The 26124-nt window shown below is 34.5% G+C and overlaps 1 protein-coding gene across 4 annotated transcripts in view; it reads left to right on the top strand.

Annotated features, from left to right (window-relative positions):
• The window catches only part of khdrbs3 (KH domain containing, RNA binding, signal transduction associated 3), a 453020-nt gene that overhangs the window by 400982 nt on the left and 25914 nt on the right, over positions 1 to 26124 (top strand). For all 4 annotated transcript variants that reach the window (XR_010543904.1, XM_065285842.2, XM_065285851.2 and 1 more), the window contains exon 7: positions 14166 to 14248. Coding sequence is in view for 3 of the 4 variants with exons in the window: in XM_065285842.2 (XP_065141914.1) it covers positions 14166 to 14248 (83 nt within the window). In the remaining variant the exon portion in view is untranslated. The remainder of the gene's footprint in view (positions 1 to 14165; positions 14249 to 26124) is intronic.

The raw sequence follows: 26124 nt of genomic DNA, 5'->3' as shown, positions 1-26124 counted from the left end.
TAAAGCATGAAAGTTTTAGATAAGGTTAAAAAACGTCAGACTTGCATTTTCCTCTGTGTGTATCTGCTCCCGTGAATTTGCCTGGTTTGTTTGTTAAGATGCTCTTAGTAAACAACACATCTATGTACGTGTGTGCACGACTGAATCTGAACTTGATTGAGTTTGTCTGGGTCTCTCCGTGTCTCTAATACGGCCTTGTGTTTCTGGCGCTGCGCTGAAGCAGGTAAATGTAATGTGATTACCTGGCTTTACTTCAGTCTAATAGAGCTCTGTCTCTCTCTCTCACACACACTGTTTACCTGAGCGCCGGCCAGCAGAGCACCTCTGAGACAGAGCTGGCAACACAAAATCATCCTGAATGAAGATCAGTCATCTCACGGCTCAGATACTGTAGATCACAACTGTAAAGTCAATCGCTGGTAAATAAGAGCTCTCCTAGGCAGGGGCGTCATGCACCAATTTTTTTTAAGGGGGCACAGTGTCAACAGCTCCCAGAAATTTGTGTATACACAGACATCAAACGAAATATTATAGAGCTTTCAGTCTTTTCCATGGCACTTACATTTCTAACAATCTGAAAACCCCTGCTTTCATGCAAAAACCTCCAAAATAAAAGTGATGACTAACTTTCATATCAAATACTATTCAATCGGAATAATGACACATTTGCATCATATTCACATCTGAAACGGCATGTTTTATTTAAGTCTTAATGGCTTGTTTAATTGTGTCATTAATGCATTTTGCACAACAACTACATTATCATATAAAATTTATGTAATTTTAAATCCATAAAGTATATAAACAACGAAAATGACATCAGCTATAGCCACGTGATTGATTTTAATGTTCAATAATGATTTAAAAAAATATGTTTAGATACAATTATTAGAGGAACGGATTTTTGCATTAAATTTTACCTCATGTGAGCATGTGAGATTCCGCGCCCGCGTGAACTTTGGCGAACTTTGGCGTTGTGCCAAGAAGATGAATCTCTACTAATATAACGTTGAGACGGTCACATTTAAAACCATACATTTTCTACACAGAGAAGGTTAACTGCACATTACCGTACTGGGGTTTGGAAATGTTGTGAGCGTTTCTAACACGTTTTAATTCCTCAGATAGCCAAATGCAGCAGCAAGCCAGCAACAGCAGAGAGCTCGTGAGCGCGCCCAGACACTGATGACGTCTGCGGCTGCGCTCTGACTGCAGCGCCAGCTGCCGCCAGAATAAAAGTAATGTAACATGATCAAAACATGATCAAAACACGATCAAAACGGCGAAAATCTCCGAAAAGTGACAAGGATGCAGCACAGAATGTATAATATTGTGCATATTAACAGATTAAAAGTCAAATAACAGATTAATGGATGCTTATTTGATTTGGAGGTTGGATGCAAAATCCATTGGCTCAAAAAAACCAAGGGGGCAGGTGCCCCCTCAGTTTGAATGGGCATGACGCCTCTGCTCCTAGGTGACCGCATTTAAAACATTTTCTACTGATGTAGCCGGTAAGCAATTCTGTTAAAGGCACAATATGTAGGATTTTCACCACTAGAGGTCGCTATTTCATGTGATGAATTCATGTTTTTTTACCTGAACGTTTAATCACATTATTTTATGCCATCGTAATGAATTGACTGGGAACTATACCAGTGTAATAATCCAGCGTAATAATCAAGTACTTTGCTGCCGTAACATGATGTAACTACAGAAGAGTCAAGTAGGAAAAATATCAAAACTGTTTGGTTATTTTTAGCGCAATGCTAATGGTCTAATCAGATTCAATGGATTGTGCAAAGCTATGCTAACAGTGGTACCGCCAAACCCGGAGATCAGCCGAATGGATTCCAAAATGTAAAAAATCAAATGTTTAACTCTAGGGGAGCTGGAAAATGAACATATTTTAAAAAAAGTGGAGTGTCCCTTTAAGTCAACAATTACAAGGGAGACAAGGGATGAGGCATTTAGTACACAACTCCATGAATTATGTCACACTGTGCAAGTGGTTTTTGGATATTTTATTACAAAAATCGTACATATTGTAGCTTTAACAACCAGCTACATGCGGTTATGTACACTGCAAAAAACGATTTTCAAGAAAAAAAAATATTAGTATTTTTGTCTTGTTTTCAGTAAAAATATCTAAAAAGTCTTAAATTAAGATGCTTTTTCTTGATGAGCAAAACGACCCAAGAAAATAAGTCTACACTCTAAAAACCGTTGGGTTATTTGTTTTACCCAATAGGTGGGTTAAACGTATTGGGTTGTTCTGTTGGGTTATTCCTAGCTTGTATTGGGTTATTTCCATAACAACCCAGAGAGTTGGGTTAAAATCGGGCTCACGTCACGCATTTTGAATTTCAACGGTTGACCGGTGCCACTGCTGAGTGCGGACAGACACGAGAGGTACGTTTTAAAATATATATCTCTGTGTAATGTTTTATTTTGCTACAAAGTGTCTTTAAGCTCTAACACACAGTAAACTATCAGTCACGTTTAAATAAGTGTACAAAAACGCTGTTGTCTAGTTTTTGTCCGTTACACCTGTTCCATTCATTAACTGTTATCGATGCCAAACGCGTTTTTAAGCAATCATAAACGTAGAGAGACATTGCAATTTATTTTAATACTAAACAGCACCAACAGCATGAGCCCTTACGAAAATGAATCATTTCTTTTTTTAGTAGTATAACGTTAGTTTCATGGCGTATTGATTGTCATATTGCTTTAACCATGCTTTCTGTAACAGACAGTGTTGTTTTGTTTAAAGTGTAGTAAAAACCGTTTTTTAACTTTTGTAAGGGATGCAACCGGCTGTTTTTTGCTCCAAATATTTTTTTAGCCGGTCTGTGTTATAGACACAGAGCTGTAATATAAATGTGATTCTGAATGATTCATTTTATTGTCGTCTTACTTCAGTATAATCCCTGATAAAGCGCTGCACGTCTACTACTGTATACTGTAACCCCGGTAACGGTTGAATTTGCAATTCAGCGCCATCTACTGTCAAAGTAGAGTATTTATTCAGCGTGCCAGATGTGTTTGCTTTGAGATTTAAATAATTATTGTTTTCTTTAAATGTAGACATTCTTGGAGATGTTGCATTAAAAACTTTACAAAATGGCCAGCAAGATGGTTCAGCCTTCCTACAGTACCAAGAGGCAAAGCAAACATTTATTAATTTGCAACCTGTAAGTATCATTTATGACACTTGTTTTTTTTAACCTGTTTATGTGTGCATATTTACATTGTGAAAATTCTGTCTTCAGGTCAGAAAACAAACATAATTCAGTATTTGGAGGAGGAGGTATGACGAAGACCCCATGTCCTCCTATGGGATTAATTCGACTAATCACAAGCCTTTGTTATCGTGGGGAGGCATGCATGGCCCTGGAGCAAGACCAGCAGTTGACATGTGCTTTAATATTTTTTTTACATTTTATACAGAGTATCCCAAGCCTTTCACTACTGTTAAGTAGTTTCTGTAACACACAATACATTTTGTACCATGTGATGTTTCCTGAACACACTGTCACCTGCTTAAAGGGACAGTTCCCCCAAAAATGAAAATTGTCATAATTTTCTTCCTCTCCTGTCATTACAAACCTGTACACATTTTTTTGTTCTGATGACCACAAAGGAAGATATTTTGAGTAATGTTTGAAACCAAACAGATCATGAGCCCCATTGACTGTCATAGTAGGAAAAAAGAATATGAAAATGAATGGGGCTCATGATCGGTTTTATTTTTTAAACATTCTTTGAAATATACCTTTGTGGTTATCAAAGTAAAGACTTATATACAGGTTTATAACAACATGAGAGGGAGAAAATGATGACAAAATGTGTGAACTATGCTTTTAAGCAGTTTGTAGTTGGATAAGATTGAGTAGATTTGTTTTGTTCTTATGTTTTTGTTTATTTATGTATGTATATATGTATGTATGTGTGTATGTATTTATGCTTCTATACATGTATGTATTTATACATTTAAATGCAGGTGCAAATGACTAAATGAAATTAAAGCATTATAAATGTATTTGTAAGTTTTGAATTATTTATTTATAAAGCAAATAATAGTAATAAATAATAATAATAATAATGGGGTTAAAACAGCATTGCAAAAATAACCCAACAAATTGGTTATTTCATAACCCAACTAATTGGGTAAAACTTTCTACCCAATGCATTGGGTTAAAATAACCCAACAATGGGTCGGTGCTATAGTAACCCACCATTGGGTTATTTATTGGGTTATTTTTAACCCAACTGTTTTTAGTGAGTAGTTTTTAGACCAAAAATATCAAAATTAAGTGATTTTGTGCATAAAACAAGCAAAAAAATCTGCCAATGGGGTAAGCAAAAAAATCTTCAACATTGTTCTTAAACTATAAATTCTAGAAAAATCAAATTTGCTTACCCCATGGGCATTTTTTTTTTTTTTTTTTTTTTTGCTTGTTTTATGCACAAAATCACTTAAATTTGATATTTTTGGTCTAAAAACCAGACTTATTTTATTGGGTCATTTTGCTCATCAAGAAAATACATCTTAATTTAAGAATTTTTTGATATTTTTACTGAAAACAAAACAAAAATACTAAGATTTTTTTTTTTTTGCAGTGTAAAGTGTTCTAAAATTTTTGATTTCCAGTCGTTGATTCTGATTGGCCAATAGCTATGTTTTATTTATGATAACACAATTGACACAACTCAAACACATGAATCCTTCGTCTTTTATTCAGATCTCAGTTATTGAGTCGCATGTTTTAAATACAACTACATTTTAAAGATGTGATGTGCCGTGCAAACAGAGATTTCATTTCTCAAACTGGCGCTGATCAAAAAATATCAGGCTTGTCAACGTCTTTCTTTTATAAAGGCAACCTGGAAATGAATTTGTCTCCAAGAAAGTTCTTATTTTTATCAGGAATTTTTTTTTCTTTCTAGTTTTCTCGCTCATTGATGTAAATTCACCAAGAATGAATTTAGCACCCACCGTCGGCCTTTATTTGCATGAGCTGTCTGTGTTGTTTTAGCGTCAGATTCACGTTGGGTTTTTATGCTGCATTTCTAATGATCTGGCATGCTGTGCTGGAGCTGTACACACTGTAAAAAACAACCTATAGAATTTACTCAAAAAAATTGTTGTAACAATTTGCACTCACTTTGTTTGAGTAAATTATATCCTATATATTTGATTAAAAAGTACCTAAATTTAATTACTATGATAAAGTAAAAAAAATTAGGTAAGGTCTACCTATTTTTTTCATAACTAATTACTTATAAAAAAATGAATAACATTAACCCTATTGGTATTAAGGCACAGATCTATTAAATTATTATTAATAATGATAAGCCATTAAGAAACATTACATATTACTTATTCAGAGAGGGTTGAATAAGAAAATAGTCATGCACAAGATTGCATAAATTGCTTGCTTTATTGACCAAATAACATTCTGTAAACATTTAAAACTAATTATTGGACGTATAATAACCCCAATACATTTCAAGTGAAATACAACATATCATAGTTTTACATAAAGCTTCTTGAACATATTATTTCATAAAACAAAATAAACCAAGGCTTCATGAGATGTTAAAAACCATTAAAAGCAAGATTCCTAAATACTGTTCTTCACGTTATCATTAGAAAATTAAAGAAGACAATAATATGAGAGGAAAAACTGATCTCATTTACCTCAGTAGACTAGCATGCTATATCGATACAAACAAACATTTCAACTTCATTTAAAACTTATTAAGTGCAAAAATACAACTTCATATTATGCTATAACTCACAGTACACGTGCATAAAACATTGAACACTAACAAGAAGTACTTACATTCAATTTTAAGTGATTCAACTTCATATACAAGTCTCATATATAACATATGAACTCCGAAATACTTTTTTGAACAGACATTAAAAAGCGAAAGGCAACGTTAAGTAGGCTATATATCCGTAAATGATAATAATAATAATAAAATGGCTTCATAAATGGATCCCTTCTAAAACAAAACTCAATATATTAACAGATAAATGCAAGAAAACTTTTACAGTAATTATCTAGCATCGACAGCTTTACCGTTGTTTGTCTGCTCGACGCCCTCCCGTCTGTATCGTACATCAACCGTCCGCTGCTCTCTCTCGTCACGTGGCTTGCTCAAGTTCAACCACTCATATTGAGCAGCTCCGCTGTTCACGAGATTCAGACATGTAAATAATAATAATGGAAGTTAATATTTTAATCATAAATATGGATATTTATTCGTATTCGCAGGTGCAAGAACTGGGCGATGTTTCATTCAAAGCTAACCTGACTGACATATTCTAACCTATCAATCTGTCAACAACAGAGACAGAGAAGCACGCAAATGACTAAACTTCTGGTAGATTTTACAGTTAACCAACTTAACATTTCCATTCATGATGATATCAACAAGTTAAATAAAAACTTACCTGTCAACAAACCGCAGTTCTCCCGCCGATATGATATGAAAAAATGGTGACTCGAGTCCCGCCTGGATGTTGATTCATGCGCACTTTGCGGTGCTAAGGCCAATATTTTGGGGTATATGTTACTTATTTTTTTAGTATTGCAGTTATTACTGTTAAAAATTGGATAGTGAAGGTAGAATATACCCATTATTTTTTATTTTACTTGCTAGCTTATATACTTAATTAAATTATAACTAATTTTCATGGGTTAAATTTAACACCCTCCAGAGTAATTTTTTACAGTGCAGCATCACTCTTTTATTGCCATCCATCCACACACCTGAATCAGCCCTTTGTAATGCGTCTGACACAGCGCATGGCTGGATATATGCCCACTTATAACATTCTCAGCCATCATTTGATGAATTAATGCTGCCGTGATTAGTAGGAAAAAAATGTGTGTATAAACATCTCTTCATCATTTAATATTCTGTTCATCGCTTGCTTTCAGCAGATGGTAATAGCCAAATGTTAATTGCACCAATTGTGAATAAGATGCAATTTGTAATAGGCGTAATTTATAGGCATCCTTGAATTGAGAAAAAAAATTATTTTACATACAAGCACCACTATATCAGCAAAGATTGCACATGGCTAAAATCGCTAGTGACTGTTTACTCCAGGTAGACTCTTGGATGTTTATTACATGATACATAAACATTATATACAGCATTATGATAAAAGTAAGCACAGCTATGATGAGCATTTCTCTATTTCCATTTTGTCTTCACGTTCAACCACACTCATTTATTTGGTCAGCGCACAAACGTTGCATGACCAATCAACCAAGGCAACAGTTTTGCTCTACAAAATACCAAAAATACGAGAAAGATTTTTACCTTATGATATATTCATAGTCCTGCAGATAGATATCACTGTCAGCCAAGTCTGCAAAATGGAAATATTTTCAGTTATAAATAGTTGAGTGAGTCAAGGCCTGTTTCACCACAGAAAGAAAATGGGTTGATGTTTTAATTTAAAGGGGATTTTAACGCTGAAAGTTTTTATTCTATAGGCCAAAGCAGAGGTTTACAGTATGGGGTTTATTTGATTTCAGTTTGCTCGCTTTTGGATAAAAAGTCAAATTAAATTTGGCTTCGGAGGAGACATTTGAGATGTATGGAAATACCTAAATAAAATTAAATCCTAATTTTTAATTTAAAAGAAATAAGTATTTTTACTTCATTCTGCTCAAGATGTGTTTAGTGCAAAGAGAGGTCATACTAAACAAACGATGCCTAAAAAAGACATTTAGTCCTGAATTTTTTTTTTTTACATATTAGATCAAATCCATGTTCAGTAAAAATAATTTGATACAGAAATAAACTAACTAAAAGACCAACTGTATAGTATTGTATACAAGTGTTTAATATCGGTTTCGGCCAGAAGTTGTCCGTTTAAATCGGTATCGGTATCCGGCCAAAAATCCTATCGGTGCATCCCTAGTAAAAATATCTAAAAATTCTTAAATTAAGATATATTATCTTGATGAGCAAAATGACCTAAGAAAATAAGTCTAGTTTTTAGACAAAAATATAAACTTTAAGTAAGTAAGTGCTTAAAACAAGCAAAAATCTGCCAATGGAGTAAGCAAATTTTTCTAGAATTTTTCTTAAATTTAGTGTTTAAGAAAAATGTTCAAGATTTTTTTGCTTAACGCATTGGCAGATTTTTTTTTGCTTGTTTTATGCACAAAATCACTTAAATGTAATATTTTTGGTCTAAAAACTAGACTTATTTTCTTGGGTCGTTTTGCTCATCAAGAAAAAGCATCTTAATTTAAGAATTTTTAGATATTTTTCCTGAAAACAAGACAAAAATACTAAGAATTTTTTTCTTGAAAATCATTTTTCACAGTAACTACACTCCAAAAAAAATGACTTCCTTACTTAGTATTTTTGTCTTGTTTTCAGTAAAAAATATCAAAAAATTCCTAAATTAAGATGTATTTTCTTGATGAGCAAAATGACTGAAGAAAATAAGTCTAGTTTTTAGTCAAAAAATAACAACTTTAAATAATTTCGTGCAAAGCAAGCAATCAAGCAAAATAATCTGCCAATGGAATAAGAATTTTTTTCTTGAAATAAGTTTCATTTTTTCATAAACACTTTATTTAAGAAAATGTTTCTTATCCCATTGGCAGATGATTATTATTATTTTTATTTTTTTTTGCTTGTTTTAATTTACTTAAAGTTTATATTTTTTGTCTAAAAACTAGACTTATTTTCCTAGGTCATTTTGCTCATCAAGATAATGCATCTTAATTTAAGAATTTTTTGATATTTTTACTGAAAGCAAGACAAAAATACTAAGTAAGAAAGTCATTTTTTGCAGTGTAAGGGGGGGGGGGGGCTTAGCGAAGGGTCAATTATTAGACAGAGAGGTGAAGTGGGATTGAGGCATGATACAGACAACAACTCATTGGTTATATGTAATTCACTATTTTTTTTCTTGCATTTTTTAACCTTTCCAGACACATAACCTTTGCAATGGGAAGTATGAAAACCAAATGTTCTGTCTCCGTTCATTTCCCAGTTTATTTCAATAATTACAGTAAAAGACAGTTTTGCAAGTAACAACATAAACTTCCGGAAGATATAGAATCAATAAGAACAAAGTCCTTTTACGCCAGCTTATTTCTGATAACAGGAGAAATCCTTTTTATTCATTCATACTTATATCTAACACATGTCAACCATTACACTGAGCTAACGCTACTGTGTAAAATGTTACAGATCCTTGAATTCTTGCCTGACTGCCAAACCTCTCCGCACAGTTGTGATCCATACTCCTCATCTCCCCTAGTCTTTAGCAAACCAAAACATTTTATTTTCAGCAAGGTATTTGTTTCAGTGATCAGTTTAGCCAGTAGCTAGACTGATAAAGAAATACAGACCGGAAGTTCACTTCTGTTCAGGCGCGTAACCAGAGGTGTAAAGTACTCGAGTAAATGTACTTCGTTACTGTACTTAAGTATTTTTTGGGCTACTTTGTACTTGTACTGAGTATAAAAAATATAAGCAACTTTTACTCTCTACTCAATTACATTTTTGATTGGGTATTTGTACTCTTTACTCCACTACATTTGAAATGACACTTAACGTTACTCGCTACATTGTTTATTCGTCAAATAAAAACGAGACGAAAGTGTCAGAGGGTGATGATGGATAGAATCTGTGGTCGCGAGGTTACACGCACACACACAACTGAGGGACTTCATTTGGCTCTGCGCAGAGCAATCGTATGAAATCAAAGTACTGCGAGAGCGAATCAAATGCATATGGAGAAGTCTGGTCTCACGGTACTTTGATGTCAAACGCTGAATGGCTTGCGTTGAGCCACCGTAGTGGGACATCTGCATGCTGCGTATGTCATAAACTGTAGAGAAAAGTTTGCGTCTGGTCTGAGAGAAGAGATAAAGAGCAAACATATGGATGCATATCACATTTGCTTCAGTCAAGGGACCCTTTGTTAAACTTGTGATGCTACAATCAAAACAAAAGTGAAGCGCGATTGCAGGAGGGTCATCCCGCAACTCAAAGGCAAGCACAAATGTTTATATACTCTGATGCTACTTTATCAGCTAACCTGAGCTGGTACATAACTTGATATAACTTACTATATAAACCAGCGAGGTCCTGTACTGATTGCCCGAGTAACTTAAGTACATTATAAGATTGATAATAAGTGTACAATTTCACTGTCCTCACATTTAATCAAGTATGCTGTAATGTATTTACTGTAAGAGGGATGCATGACGGAAGAAATGTAGTGCACTTAATGTGAGATATTGGTGTTACGTACTACATGTGTTTACAATTAATCTTTCAAATGAACAACTTCACGTTTTTAATATGCATTATCATATTTCTGTTAGTGTAATTAATTTTTTAAATATTAAAATTATATCTTTTTTAGGATAGGCCTATATAAGAATATTTGGTAACACTTTACAATAAGGTTCATTAGTTAACAGTAGTTAATGTATTAACCAACTTGAACAAACCATGAGCAATACATTGGTTACATTATTTCTTCATCTTTGTTAATGTTAGTTAATAAAAATGTAAGCTTTAATTGTTTGTTCATGTTAGTTCAGAGTGCATTAACTAATGTTAACAAGATTTTAATAAAGTATTAGTAATTGTTGAACTTAACATTAACAAAGATGAATAAATGCTGTATAAGTGCAGTTCATTATTAGTTCATGTTAACTAATGTAGCTAACTAATGTTAACTAATGAACCTTATTGTAAAGTGTTACCATATATTTATATCACAAAGTTAGGCTATATATTTTTCAGCATGGCACATTCAAGTACACAATGACACTAGACTAAAATTAAATGGGTTTAAATTAAATTTAATGTAGATTTCTAGACTAAAATCTCATGGCATTTAGTTGAATAAAATTAGACTAAAACTAAATCAATTCAGATGACAAAAATATGACTAAAACTAAATAAAATTTTAGTCAAAAGAAGACTGTGACTATGTTTAATCTGTGTTTGTTCTGCAAGGTCAAAATTTTGAGGTGTTTGATTTCTTTTCTATATTAGGAAATAAAACCTCATAAATAAACTTTCTTAGTTTTCACTGCCCAGACCTACAATGTCTCTTTGTGTTGAGGACTAGTGCATCTTTAAGCCAACATTCAGTACGAGTAAAAATACTTGAGTACTTTTAAATTGGGTTACTTTAATACTTTTACTCAAGTCGTATTTAAATTGGTGACTTGTAACTTGTAGTGGAGTAATTTTTACAGTAAGGAATTTGTACTTTTACTCAAGTATGGCTTTCAGCTACTCTTTACACCTCTGCGCGTAACACACGTGCCTCCGATGAAACCGTCTATACTGTTCGACCAGTATACAGCTTGGAGACTGTGAGAGCGTGATGAGGGTTTGTCTGTCTTCGTATTGGAGTTGAAGAGGATTTTACGGGTGTGAATTGAAGGCAGATGGATTTGAAACTGAGCTGGATCGGATAAGTTGGAGCAGCAGGCTGTTTATCCTAATTTAACGGAAAAGCAGAAGTGTTTTTGTTTGATGTCAGAGAAAAGAAAAGACTTACTGTATCTCAACCGGAGGCAGTGCGTTGTTGCCGGCCTGTTTCGTTTTGGTCCTCATGTGCCCCGTTTGATTTTTCGCAAACACATCAGATTGTGTCTGGTAGTTCTCTGCGACGTCCACAGAGTCACACGTATCATGAAGCAATATGCGACTTGTCACAATAATAGCAACATTAGATATTAACCCCCATGACGTTTCATTTTCCACACTTAAGGGTTATTATGCCATGTTAATTACGGTGTCAAAATCATGAAACACTTTCACAGGCTTTCATTTAAGTGAAGAGCTTTTCAGTTTTATAGACTCAACTCTCTGCTGTTTCCAGTCTTGATGTGAGTAATAATGTGGGATCGGGTTCACTCGAGTAGATTAACCTCTCGGCCGAGTCTGGAGAGCTGCGTGCTTGTGTGTGTGAAGTTGAGATGCTTCTTTATTAGTGCAGAATTTCTGACCCCGATCAAATAAAGTATTTGCCATGGTGTCCACTTCATCTATGTTGCAGTACTGTTAAAAAAATTAGAAATGCAGCACGAAGTTAAAACAACTTGGTTTTGCAAGTTAATTTAACCTACTATTTAAAGTTTTGACATAACTTATAAAAACAAATTTAAATTGTTTAACTTAATTTTTTATTTAACATAAAAATATATGTTGAGTTGACAAAAATGTAGCATTTTTTAGTGTATACATTAGATGCATTAAACTGCATTATGTTGATGTTTTATGTTAATAAGATCGTATTTGTTAACATTACACTGCAAAAAATGATTTTCAAGAAAAAAAATTCTTAGTATTTTTGTCTTGTTTTCAGTAAAAATATCAAAAAAAATTCTTAAATTAAGATGCTTTTTCTTGATGAGCAAAACGACCCAAGAAAATAAGTCTAGTTTTTAGACTTGATTTTGTGCATAAAACAAGCAAAAAAATCTGCCAATGGGGTAAGCAAAAAAAATCTTGAACATTTTTCTTAAACACTAAATTCAAGAAAATTTCAAGAAAAATTTGCTTACCCCATTGGCAGATTTTTTTGTTTGTTTTATCTCAAAATCATTTAAATTTGATATTTTTGGTCTTAAAATTAGACTTATTTTCTTGGATCATTTTGCGCATCAAGAAAAAGAATCTTAGTTTAAGAATTTTTAGATATTTTTACTGAAAACAAGACAAAAATACTAAGCAAGAAAGTAATTTTTTGCAGTGTACAGTTACACTGCAAAAATGATTTCAAGAAAAAAGGATCTTAGTATTTTTGTCTTGTTTTCAGTAAATATATCTAAAAATTCTTAAATTAAGATGATTTTTCTTGATGAGCAAAACGACCCAAGAAAATAAGTCTAGTTTTTAGACCAAAAATATAAAATGTAAGTGATTTTGTGCATAAAACAAGCAAAAAAAATGCTTAATGTTACCAGCTTCTCGGGCCAGTTACACCAGCTGGGTGTACACCCGGTCGTAAGACTAATCTGGACGTAAAATGTGATTTACGTCCTATACTGAAAATTATGATTCATTCAATTTACTCAAATTTTTTAAGGTAAGTGGTTGCAGTTAATTTATATAAGCTCCATTTAAACCAAAAAAATTGAAAAATAAAATAATATAAAAACATTGTTTAAATTTAGCTTAAAAAATTGATTGCAACCACTTACCTTAAAAAATGAGTAAATTGAATGACAATTTTTTTCAGTGTACGTATAATTTACACCTGTTGAACCATCTAGGCATAGCGTCTGTTTTGACTTGGGGCTTACACTTACATTTTTTACGTCCATCTGGTGCAACCGGCCCCTGAAAATGATGCTGTAGTATCAGAAATAATGCACTTCATCCTCAGTGATAAGGAGGATGATTATAGTCACACTGTTTTTTTGTTTTTGGTGCATCATACGGTGGCTGACAGGGGACATAAAACACCAACCAAAAAAAGCTGCAAATCCTCACAACACAACCAAATACAGAAAGTGACCCCTGTCAGCCCCTGTCAAATCATTTTATACTTTACAAGCAGTCATTTACAGTGCATTACAAGTAGGGATGCACCGATAGGATTTTTTTGGGCCGATACAGATACCGATTTAAACAGACAACTTCTGGCCGATACCGATGCCGATACCGATATTAAACACTTGTATACAATACTATACAGTTGGTCTATTAACTAGTTTATTTCTGCATCAAATTATTTTTACTGAACATGGATTGGATCTAAGTAACATTCAACTGACCAACATAATAAGAGAGGCACAAATTAAGCTAAAACAAATATAATAATACAGCATGATACCTTCAAAGGTGGTTTTTGCAATTCAGCATTTATTTTATTAACAACATTAACTCATTTTTTACAGATTTCTTTATGCAGTTAATTAATAAACAATCGGTATCGGCCTTTCTCGTGCTATTGCCGATATGCCGATGGTTTCAAATTCATCAAAAATCGGCCGATAAATATCGGCGGCCGATACATCGGTGCATCACTAATTACAAGTTATACGTTATATATAAGTATGTGTTCAATGCTGAGCTATACATGAGAGATGATTACTAAGTAGCATTCATTCAAAAAAAAAATGTCTTCTCTGTAGGAATATGACGATGGATACGGAATGGCTTACGATGACCCGGGATATGATTCCTATGACAACAGCTACAGTAACCAGGCACAGAGGTAATGTGTGTGCGTGTTATATCTCCAGATCTGTCTTTTGTCTAAACCTGAGTTATCTACGTCTGTTGTAATCGCAAAGGGCATCTCTCAGTGTGCTTTTGTGTGTGTGCGTATTCACAATGTAGGTCACTTCACACCTCTGTGTGTTGAGGTAGAGTTCGTGTAGGCCTGTATTGAGCTGGACCGCATTGGAAATCATTCAGGCTAATGTAGGGGGCAGTTGTGCACGTCTCAAAGAGAGAAACGGGACAGCAGGGCATTTCGCTAATGAATCGGGCCATTCTCTGGCATTTTTCTCCAAAAGAACATCTTTGTCTTGTAATGACAGGGTCCGTTGTCACATTGTGGACCATAAAATACCCCAGTCTTGTGTAAGACAGATATGGGTGTTGGATGAATTTTACAGGGGTGGGTGAAGTTATTTCATGTCACAGTAAAGGTGTATATTACACCAGAGTTATTTTTTGCTGAGAGCGTGATGAAAAAATGGTTATGTATTAAATAATCATGTGGTTATGAATGTTTTTGAATTATTAAAAAAAATAAGAATGCAATTGAAGCTGAATTTATTAAGTCACATCTTGATGGTGAAGATGCAAATGCATATCTAAAAATCATTAAATACATGCAGCAGTCGTAAATGTTTTGATAGAAATAAAATTGTATACGAGTACAAATTCTGGCTGTGTATTGAAAAAATAATGAATGTAAATAAGGTTATGCATTAATGAATCACATTTTTGTGAATATCCTGTCTTCATATCATGCCAGTGGTCCAGTTTCGCCCCAAAGTGAACCTGATGATGCGTCTGAAATATCATTTCATGGAAATAAAGCAGTAGTCTCTGGTCTCAGCATCCGTGATTTTGCAGTCCATGCAACTTTATGCAGTGTAGTGACCTGTTGCAGTTCAGCCTGCTGCGTTTTCATTTCGAAATGTATTCCTTTGATCCCACTGCTTCACAGTGTTCTTATGCATAACAAAACTCTTACATAGCCCTTGTGATGGGAAGGAAAGTTTGACTTTTAGGATCTTTGATCCGTGATATGTCTCCCAACATTTTGCTCTAAAGCAAAATACAAATAAAATTGTCTTCATCCAAGAATACTTTGTTCATCTCATCTGGGAATATGCAGGGAAAGATTTGGTTTAAAGACGTGGGCTTTCAGCTTAGCGTCCACTTGGTGAGCCTGGTTTCATCTGCAAAAGAAATGTTTACACTGCTATTGGATGTTTGAATAGATCTGTTTGCAGGTGATTGTGTAAAAAGCAAAAATCATAATAATCAAACATTTATGTTTTGCAACATAATTTCAAAAAATTTATGTGATTTGAACCTTTACATACCTTAGGGGTATTTTACAACTGAATGGTCAATCCATCAAATGTAATGTAGATTTAGGGACCGTCCACAAATGACATGTTCTGGTATTCTGCATGCAATGTTTTTTTTTTCAAATGTTGCATGTACATATGCAGGTGGATGGATGTCTGTAGCTATAGCTGCTGATTTCTTTTTTCACCGGTGGAACAAAGGAAAGTCCTGCGGTTGCTTTTTAGATGTCAAATGTGAAGCTCCCTTCCTCTTTATTCAGCGTATTTATCAATGCATTGTAGATAATACAACTCACAAGATCCACCAATCATAGAGGCTCTCGAAATTTTTAATGTGTTTTGATTAAATTGATTAAAATTAATTGAGCATATCTGCCTTTTTTCCATGAGTGCTCAGTCGTTTCAGTTCATGGATACGGTGCCTATGTCTTAGCTATTTTGCTAATTTTTAAGAACCTTTGTATTTTAAAACAAAATTATGTTTAAAGCAGTTCGGAATTAAAAAACTTGAACATATTTTTTTTAAAGCAGCATCTTATCAACTCATTTTCAGCCAGCCTTTTTTTTGTGATTTTCACAAAATTTCACAAGATGCCTTCTAGGAAAATTTTCTTCTAAAAAAATTTAAACTTACAAATATATAAAATGAAAGAACAGACCCTCTGCTTTAAAACAAACAAACACGAAAAAACCTATCTGTATTTTTTTCTCTGTTATAAACTCTTAAATATGGGTATTTTTCTTCAAGAAATACACATTTTCAGCAAGAATCTGAAATATATAGCTGAGATAACTCATCAATGGCAGGAAAGAGTTAAAGGATTAGTCAATTTTCTTAAAAAAATCCAGATAATTTACTCACCACCATGTCATCCAAAATGTTGATGCCTTCTTTGTTCAGTTGAAAAGAAATTATATTTTTTGAGGAAAACATTTTTCTCATTTTAATGGACCCCAACACTTAACAGTTTTAATGCAGTTTAAAATTGCAGTTTCAAAGGACTCTAAACGATCCCAAACGAGGCATAAGGGTCTTATCTAGCGAAACAATTGTCATTTTTGGCAAGAAAAATAAAAAATATGCACTTTTAAACCACAACAACTCGTCTTCCCCCGGTCCTGTGACGCGCTAGCATGACCTCATGTAATACGTCATCACGTCAAGAGGTCACGGATGACGTATGCGATACTACACTCCAGTGTTTACAAGTGTGGAGAAAGAGGACCGTTCCGACATTGTTGTATGTCGAATAATAATAATTAATATCTTTGTGTCAGTTTATTGTTTAAAATGGTCCGCAAATGTGCGTTTCATATATGTAACACGTGACCTTTCGACATCATTACGCAATTACGTGGCTGGCTCGTCACACAGCCAGAGAAGGAAGAGAAGTTGTGGATTAAAGTTTTTTTTTTTTTTCTTGCCAAAAATGACAATCGTTTCGCTAGATAAGACCCTCGTTTGGGAAAGTTTAGAGTCTTTTGAAACTGCAATTTTAAACTGCATTAAAACTGTTAAGTGTTGGGGTCCATTAAAATGAGAAAAATCCTGGAATGTTTTCTTCAAAAAACATAATTTTTTCTCGACGGAACAAAGAAAGACATCAACATTTTGGATGACATTGTGGTGAATAAATTTTCTGGATTTTTAAAATAATTGACTAATCCTTTAAGTAACAAGTACTCGACCAATACATCAACCAAGTACTGTATATGTGCATCAGACATATTATTGTTCTGCAAGGTATCCCGTGAGTCGTGTACATTGGCTGTTTTGACTACCAATCAAACCATAGGTTGTCATTTAAATGTCCTGTAACTGATCACAATAGAAAATAAATATTTTAAAGCTGTAAGCAAAACCTTTTATCTTTTACAGTCATTTAGTTCGAGGATCGATCATTGCTCTCACCCACATTCTTAGGTTTTTCTCATTGCTGCTAATTAAAAAGTCATCTTTTAATGTGGATGTGGATGTGGTTGGCCTATACGTGTACGTACTATGATCACTACACAGCAGGTTTCTGAGGTTTCTTTGATTTATAAAACATTGTGTTACTGAGCTATGCTGGATTTTCTCCTAATGCTTTGATCTGGTCGTATAATCCAGGGATATGTAAAGCAAGCTTTCTTTTAATCACAGAATAAGAGCCTGATCCAAAATGGGCTTTCCCTGTTCCTACTTAAATAAACCAATATTTTAGAGACACCAGAGCTGCGCACAGATTAAAGTTTAAATCACCTCTTATTTCCATGCCTCGAGATTTAAATCATTTCCCACAATCCTGCTCATGTTTGAGACCTAACAGAATTTGGGTCTACTGGAGTTCCTGCAATGTCCAAACTCACCTGACGATAACTGTAGTCTCTGCTTTCATGATTTCATCCTTTATATATACAGCTTTATAAATACAAAAACATTTCAAAATGTTTCAAAACCTTTTGAATTAATATCAAAGCAGCAGAAATCACTGCCATTGTTAAAATGAAAGACTAAATAAAAGTCAAAATATCTACAAGCAAACCAGGAGACTCAGTTGACGTCAAAATCGCATTGTTTAGCTTACAATACCCAAGTGCAATGTATTATACAGAATCAGTAGTAAGTCACAATGTAATGCTAACAATCGAATGTCCTTGACTTTTAATAACAAGAAAATTCATGAATACCACTGGTGTGTAATTTTTGCTACACATAACGTTTTGCTGTGTGTACCTTTACTACACATAAAACCAAAAACATTGTTACTATAGTTAAGGGCACCTTTTATGGCCTTTCTACAAGATGTAATATAAGTCTCAGGTTTGCCCAGAATGTCTGTGAAGTTTCAGCTCGAAATACGTCACAGATCATTTGTTATAGCATATCCAAAATGCCCCTATTTGGGTGGGAGCAAAACCGCACGTCTGTACCTTTAAATGCAAATGAGCTACAGCTCCTCGCTTCCTTACAAGCAGACAGTGAGTGCTTTCAGTTAAATAGATCTGATTAATACAGTCTGAGACAATAGTATCTGGTGGACAGAGTACAACTCGCCGAAGGTCGAAACTAATGCAGGACTGTAAGTGGGCAGGGCTTGTTCAGTGTGACCTCACATTGATAAGAGATTTAAAACCGCATGTCTAATGCACTGCAAAACATTTCTTAGTATTTTTGTCTTGTTTTCAGTAGAAATATCTAAAAGTTCTTATTTTCTTGGTGAGCAAAATGACTTAAGAAAATAAGTCTAGTTATACAAAAAACTTAGACAAAAAATATACAATTTAAGTAAATTTGTGCTTACAACAAGCAAAAAAAATCTGCCAATGGGGTGAGAAAATTTAGCTTGAATTAAGTGTTTAAGAAAAAAAAATCTTATCTCAGGATTTTTTTTCTCACCCCATTGGCAGATATTTTTGGTTGTTTTAAGCACAAATTCACTTAAATTGTATACTTTTTGTTTAAAAACTAGACTTATTTTCTTAGGTCATTTTTCTTATCAAGAAAATACATCTTGATTTAAGAACTTTTCGATATTTCTACTGAAAACAAGACAAAAATACTAATTAAAGTCATTTATTGCAGTGTGAGACTGCTTTGGTTTAACGGGGATTAAAAAGCAGAGATGCTCACAAGTCTCTGAGCTTGAGTCCGAGTCAAGTCTGAAGTCTCTGGGCTCAAGTCCAAGTCAAGTCTCAAGTCTCGTTGTAACAAATAAAACTCTAATAACAAATAAAGAAATTATAAACATTTATAAAAAAGAACAAAGTTGCACATTAAGTAAGGTCTAAAATTAGCATTAGGTACAGAAATTAAATTAAATGGATAATAAAACTGTCTTTATTGTACAAATTAAATATTATTATTATTATTTTGGAGCAATAGAAGTGATTTTCTGTTTGTCTTGGGTTGTTTGATTAACATAAATGACACAGACTTAAGTAGGTTAATTGAGGTTACTGTCTCTTTAAGAACAAATAAGTCCAGACTGGTTTCTTAAAACATAAACAAAAATGTTTTTATTAGAAAAAGAATATTGTGAGATCATTTTGTGTGTATGTGCCCTGTCAAGAAAAGAAAGATTTTATGTTGGCTTAACTTTTGAAACACATCTCTTCGTGTGTGCACTACTGAGGGCACTTAAACGCGTGCTCAAACACAGGCAGAGTGCGAATTCCAAACAGCGCTTCAGGAAGAAGATGCAGCAGTCGCTTCACATAAAAACGTTACGTTGTTTTTCATTGCTCTATTCAGCAAATGTAGCTGGACCGGACACATTTAAACGCATGTGCGTACAGAAATCTGCTCACTTGAGCGCCTTTTTGTGGTTAAATTGTTTACCCATTTAAACAATTGCAAGCCTTAGAAACGTTAATGATAAACTTACCATATTTAAATTGCATAGATTGCGGATCCGTCACAGCACTACCCACAGCTTCAGATGAATGGCACAGCAGCGGCCGGTGCAGTCGACATGTATGTTCGCGGCCGCGCGCGGAGAAGATACGTCACGTGTTACGTCGTGGGCAGGTTGTAGGTAACGGAGGGAGGGGTATGACAGCGAGCTCATCAGACGTTTCCTAAAAATAAACATTGTTCACGAGTCGTGCGGCTCGAGTCCGAGTCGAGTCTGAAGTCTTTGATGGTCGAGTCTCAAGTCGAGTCTGAAGTCACTGTGTGTGACTTTAGTCGCACTCGAGTCCGAGTCTCAAACTCGAGTGCCCATCTCTGTTAAAAAGCAAGGAGTGTTAGGATAATTTAGCCATAACACAATTATGTCCAAACACCTTGTAAAAGTGGATTTTGCATAATAGGTGCCCTTTAAGCCTTGCTTATCCCACTACAAAAAAATTATTCTTTGTATTTTTGTCTTGTTTTCAGTAAAAATATCTAAAAATTCTTAAATTAAGATACGTTTTCTTGATGAGCAAAACTACCCAAGAAAAGAAGTCTAGTTTTTATCTTGAACATTTTTCTTAAACTCTAAATTCACGAAAAATGCAAGAATAATTTGCTTACCCCATAGGCAGATATTTTTGCTTGTTTTGTGCCCAAAATCACGTTCATTTGATATTTCTGGTCTAAAAACTAGACTTATTTTCTTGGGTTGTTTTGCTCATCAAGAAAAAGCATCTTAATTTAAGAATGTTTAGATATTTTACTGAAAACAAGACAAAAATACTAAAAAATTTTTTCATGAAAATAACTTTTTGCAGTGTAACCATGAGTTTTGCTTCAGTAACCATAGTATAATAACATTACCATAAATACTATGAATATGGTAATCGATATTCAAAAAGAAAAACCAAAAATGTTTACTACAATTTTACTGTAATAAAATGATTCATTTTATAAGGTATATATGAACTATACCTCAAGTTCTGTGGCCTATATTGAAGAGAGATTTTCTCTTTATTTGAAAGACATGTTATTTTGGAAATGTAAAGATTTGGATAAACAAGGTAAAGCCTTTATTATTCTCTGCATGTATCACAGGTCCTGACTTGAAATTTGTCAGTGTGTGTACAACAACAATAAATGTCTAGGTCTATAGCATATATTTCCTGAAACATGCTGCATAATAATAAGCCTTTATTTTAACGTTGTGGCAGTGATATTCAGTCATTTCTCTTTGGCTGCAAGCGTTTAGAGACTGAATGTAAAAACCAAGTCTGAGATGTTCACCGGAGTTGCAGGCCTCATAGGAGCGTTGAAAGGGTCAGATGTCAAAATTTTTGTCCTTCTTCGAAAAAAAATATTTTTTTATATGAGTGCCACATGCAATCTCGTAGGTATTTTGTGTATGCAATGTGTTTTGGTCCGCCTGTCATGCACGTGCGCACACGGCATGTTGTGGTCCTTTGGAAATTCTCAGGGGTGGATGAATGTATCTTCTCGTATCCTCTCAGTGTGTTACACATTCTGGACTGTGTTAACCCATGCTTGGGTCAAATATGGAAATGTAAGTTTTAACCCAGAGATTAGGTTTGTTTAGGGTTGAAACAATCCAGCATTTTTATAGCGCAGAATTCACCATATGGCACACATAACACACACACACACACACACACACACACACACACACACACACACACACATAGTGAATGAATGTCAGTAGTGTAGGCCTCTGTGGAGCTGTGTTTGGTAAATGTTAGTGCAGTGGGGAGTTGAGACTGTGTCTTTTTAAAGGTTAACATCGCTTCAAAAGCCAGTTTAGATTTAGAGGGGAAAGAGCGATTCTAGTGTCAACTGATTAGAGATTCTCTCTAAGGAGATTGATTGATTGTTTCTTCTGGAGTTTTCTTTGCCTCTGTTGCTCGTTTTTCACACTCTATGGTTAATGCATTTTGATAGAGGGTGCGTAATTATCATACAAAAATAACTTGTATATGATCGTAATATTTACCATTTAGGTACAGATATGTACACATATGGTACCAATATGAACCTCTTAGATATTAATATGACAGCCTGAACTCATGCGAATTCATACATATTTTATAAATTGGCTAATTCGTTAATGGTGCAAAAACGAACGATTTTCATGAAAAAAACTAAAATGAAACCGAGGGGCGAGCTTCAGATCTCTCTGATTAGGCCAATACGGAAGTGATTTAAACTGCAATTCATCGACTGGCCACTAGAGGCTGGCTCAAAAAGGGAGTTAATTTCCATAGACCCCCATGTTAAAATGCCCAACTTTACAATAGAAAATATGTTTACAATATTTAAAGGGGTTGAATTTTTTTATAACTCATCCGTTTAAATTATATTAAGCCTTAAAGTTCTGCATAATTAAGGGCGTGGCCACTTGAGTGACGGTTGAACAGCCACTGCTGTCATTAGAGTTGAGCTAGGGCGGTGTGGTTTCAGTAACCAGCTTCACCCAATTCCCGACTCTTTACCCATTTTCGGATATCCGGTGGTGACGCATGATGGCGATGGCGCTGCCTACTTTAAGCTTCAAAAACGATCTTCAGAAACCTATGGGTGACATCACAAACACTACGTCCATCTTTTTTACAGTCTATGAACAAAACCAAACCCCCAACCCCCCCCCACCTAACCCCAACGTCACAGTTTCAAATTGTATAAAAACTTACGAATGTGGTCATATGAATAAGAATTAGCAAACTGGTAAAATATGTACGAATTCTTGTGAGATAGCGTTGAGGTACAAATGTTTCAAAGGGTACCACCCCAATGACCCCAGTATTTGTCTGATAATGTAGAAATAATAAGCAAAGTATAATTTGATCCAAAAACAGGCTGCTATTTTATTTTTAACAGGCTTCTTGCATCAGTGTGGATCTGTTAGGCTTCATATTTGCTGGGGCTTTGGGTACACGCCCGGTGTGCCTCATACATCTTGAAAAGTGAAGCTGCTGGCTCTTTGATCGCCCCCTGGTGGCTGACTGCAGTAAATCCTAACCTCTCCATGCAAATGAACGGGACTCGCGTCAAAATAAAAAATAAATTACACTTCCAATAAAATTTTCCGAAAGGTGCTTTTGGTCCTTTTAAGGTAGTTGTTATCACGCCGATATATGATTAATTGTTCATTTATGTGAAACGTTTCATTTTACCAAGTAATTTGATGCTATAGAAATGGGGCGTGTTGTTATAATTGACATTTGTGATTGACAGCTTCACTGAGAGGACTCTCTGAGCTTCGAGGTAAGATTGAAAATATTACTAACTATTCATTTTCGATTTTATATTTAACTTTCCTTATTTTAGCAAGCCAGTGAAATTACTGTGCATTCACACCGCCACCGGCGAGAGCGTCAATAAAAGCTCTGGCTGCCCTGCTAACGACGCTAAAGAAAAGGTGTAGTGGACGCTCAGACGCTGGAATGCATTCTCTGAACTCCTCTCAGGCGGAGGTTTCCGCCTTCTGATTGGTTGCCGCCAAACTGCGTCATATCTCATTACCATAAAGTTGAGCTGATTTCAACTCTCATCGATGCTCACGCTGTACATGACGCGCCGCTGCTCGCGCGTCAAAATTTCATTTCAATCGAAGGAAGTGTCGCCATGTCGTCCATCTTTTTTTTACAGTCTGTGCTACACGCCAAAAAAATTAAATGTGTTAGATAGAAGAACCATGTTTAAGTGTATGGTTCCATAAGGAACCTTTAAGATAAGTAAATAAACCCAAATGCCGGGGTGTTTCAACCCATAGTTTGGTAACAATAACCCAAAATAGGTTTATTTATATCTGTTCTGTCCAATATTTACAGGTCCCCAACCATGGGTTAAACCAATCCAATATTTATTAGGGTGTAGTAGCAGCATCATATGGGTCTTTTTAGCATCTTCTTAAAGTGAATGAACCGTGTCTATAACATCATTTCAGTCTCCTTATCTGGGTAAAAACGAAATCTAGAAACTGTTTATCTACTATGTTTTCTGTTTGGTTTGCTGTAAATAAAGCAATGCATCATTCCAGTTGTGTTTGGGTACAGAGTTGTGCTTCATATCTGCAGTTCACGAATATCATGATTGATTTTGCTCCGTTCAGATCATGAGATTCGCGTTATTCTCTTTCGCGCCTGCACCTGTATCTCGTCTCGGTTCCTCTTCTTGTCCTATGCCCCATTTTCTCTGAGATTCCTCATACAGACACTGTGATATTTTTAGCTTCTTTCTTTTCGTTCTTACATCTCTGTGGACCTTTGGTTCTGCTCGGTTCTGTAAGGTAGAAAAGAAAATTGTCACACCCTAAAATTAGATTCATTTACAGCTCTGAAATGAATATGCTGAAGTATCGTTTATGTTCTTTGTGGAGAATTTCCCACCTCATCGTCTTCTAACATATAGCTAACGTACAGTTTAGGATTTAGAGACAATGAAACGTTTATTCATTATATATTTTTTTGTTCAGCATATGGAACGTCACATATAATATTGAATATGTACATGTATGCATTTAGCATAAAGTCACTTACAGTGACAAAAACATGGCCATAGCCTTTGTACATTTCTAATTTTTTTTTAAAAATTGAAATTCTCTGAATGACTAATTCGTCATTTAAAATGAAGCATATTGGCATAATTAAGTTTAGACCGTAAAATGATGGTGATTGACTCTAACAGCCAAGACTCTGGCGGCTGTGGGTGCAGCATTCAAAGTGTTGCCAGATCCTATTTTAAAAAATTCTCTTTAGACGTAGTATTTAATGTTTTAGCGATTAATGTGACACTTTGGGAATGTGACCTCTGTATGGCCTATTTTGTTTGTTTTTGTACTAATATCTGGCAACACGGGGTTGACAGCACCTAAACTGGCATTTCATTCAGCATGGGCAGGTTATTGCTGACATGATAATACATTCGGTAAGACCCACGCAATAATCATCATGATGAAACGCTATGTAAGAAACACTTTCAACACTAAAATTCAGAAGAAAATAACACAGAAAGATGTAGAACAATTGAATTTAAATGAAAAATGCCAAATACTGTATGTAAACATTGGTTCATTTCATTTGCACTCTAAAAAATATCGGATTGTTTTACAAGACAGAACATATTTCTGGGTTAAAATGACCCAAATAATGGTTTGTTTTAACCCAACTGCTGGGTTGTTTCAACATGGTTGATTAACAATAACCCAGCAGTTGGGTTAAAACAACCCATTATTTGGGTCATTTTAACCCAGACAACCCAACATTTTTAGAGTGTAGTTTAGGAGTTAACATTTAACAAAGTCATGCTGAAAACATTCATAAGAGCACTAAACAAAGTTCTTGTTTATATAGCCTAATATTGCTTCTTAAAACAATTAATGTAACGCTATGATAAGCATTGTTGCATAAAAAATAAATAAGTCAACAATATAGTATTAACAAATTGTGATCTAATAAATAGGGGATAAAATAACAATCTTTAACCATCAAAACATATAGACAGAGTGTGTATCCAAAGTGTAAAATGGCAAAAAGGTTAAGACAGAATACATAAGATCCCACGTAAAAATGAAGTATACTTGAATGTACTATAAGTACAGTGAAATAAGTATGTTGTGAAAGTTATGCACTGCAAATATACCAATGAAAAGGAAATAATTCACCTAAAAAAGTAACAACAGCAATACTTAAATAGATTTGTAGTCTTGAAATAAATATTGTCTCAAAATAGCACAGTTAAGTACACTTAGATGTTTATCTTAAGAAGTAATGAAGACTCATTTTTGGTATATTTACTACAAAATTAGTGCACAAAACTCTTAACACCCATTTTCAAACCCTGGCTACGGCCATGTACACAAACACTATATAATGCAATAAATATAAAATTAAATATATAATATAATATAATATAATAATATAAAATAAAATGTAATACTGATTATTTATAAGCTGTTTAGTTTGAGTTATTTATTGAAAATCAGCATTTTCGCATAATTAAACTCATAGGGCTCTATCATACACCCGGGTGCAATGCAGCGCAATGCACGACGCAAGTGTCTTTTGCTAGTTTCAACCCGGCGCAATCATCATTTTTACGTTTAGCACCACGTTGTTTAAATAGCAAATGCATTTGCGCCCCCTTTTG

Source organism: Paramisgurnus dabryanus, chromosome 19, assembly GCF_030506205.2.
Source record: "Paramisgurnus dabryanus chromosome 19, PD_genome_1.1, whole genome shotgun sequence".
Lineage (NCBI taxonomy): Eukaryota > Metazoa > Chordata > Actinopteri > Cypriniformes > Cobitidae > Paramisgurnus > Paramisgurnus dabryanus.
The sequence above is the reverse complement of the archived record's forward strand: the minus strand, read 5'-3'. Positions and strand labels throughout refer to the sequence as shown.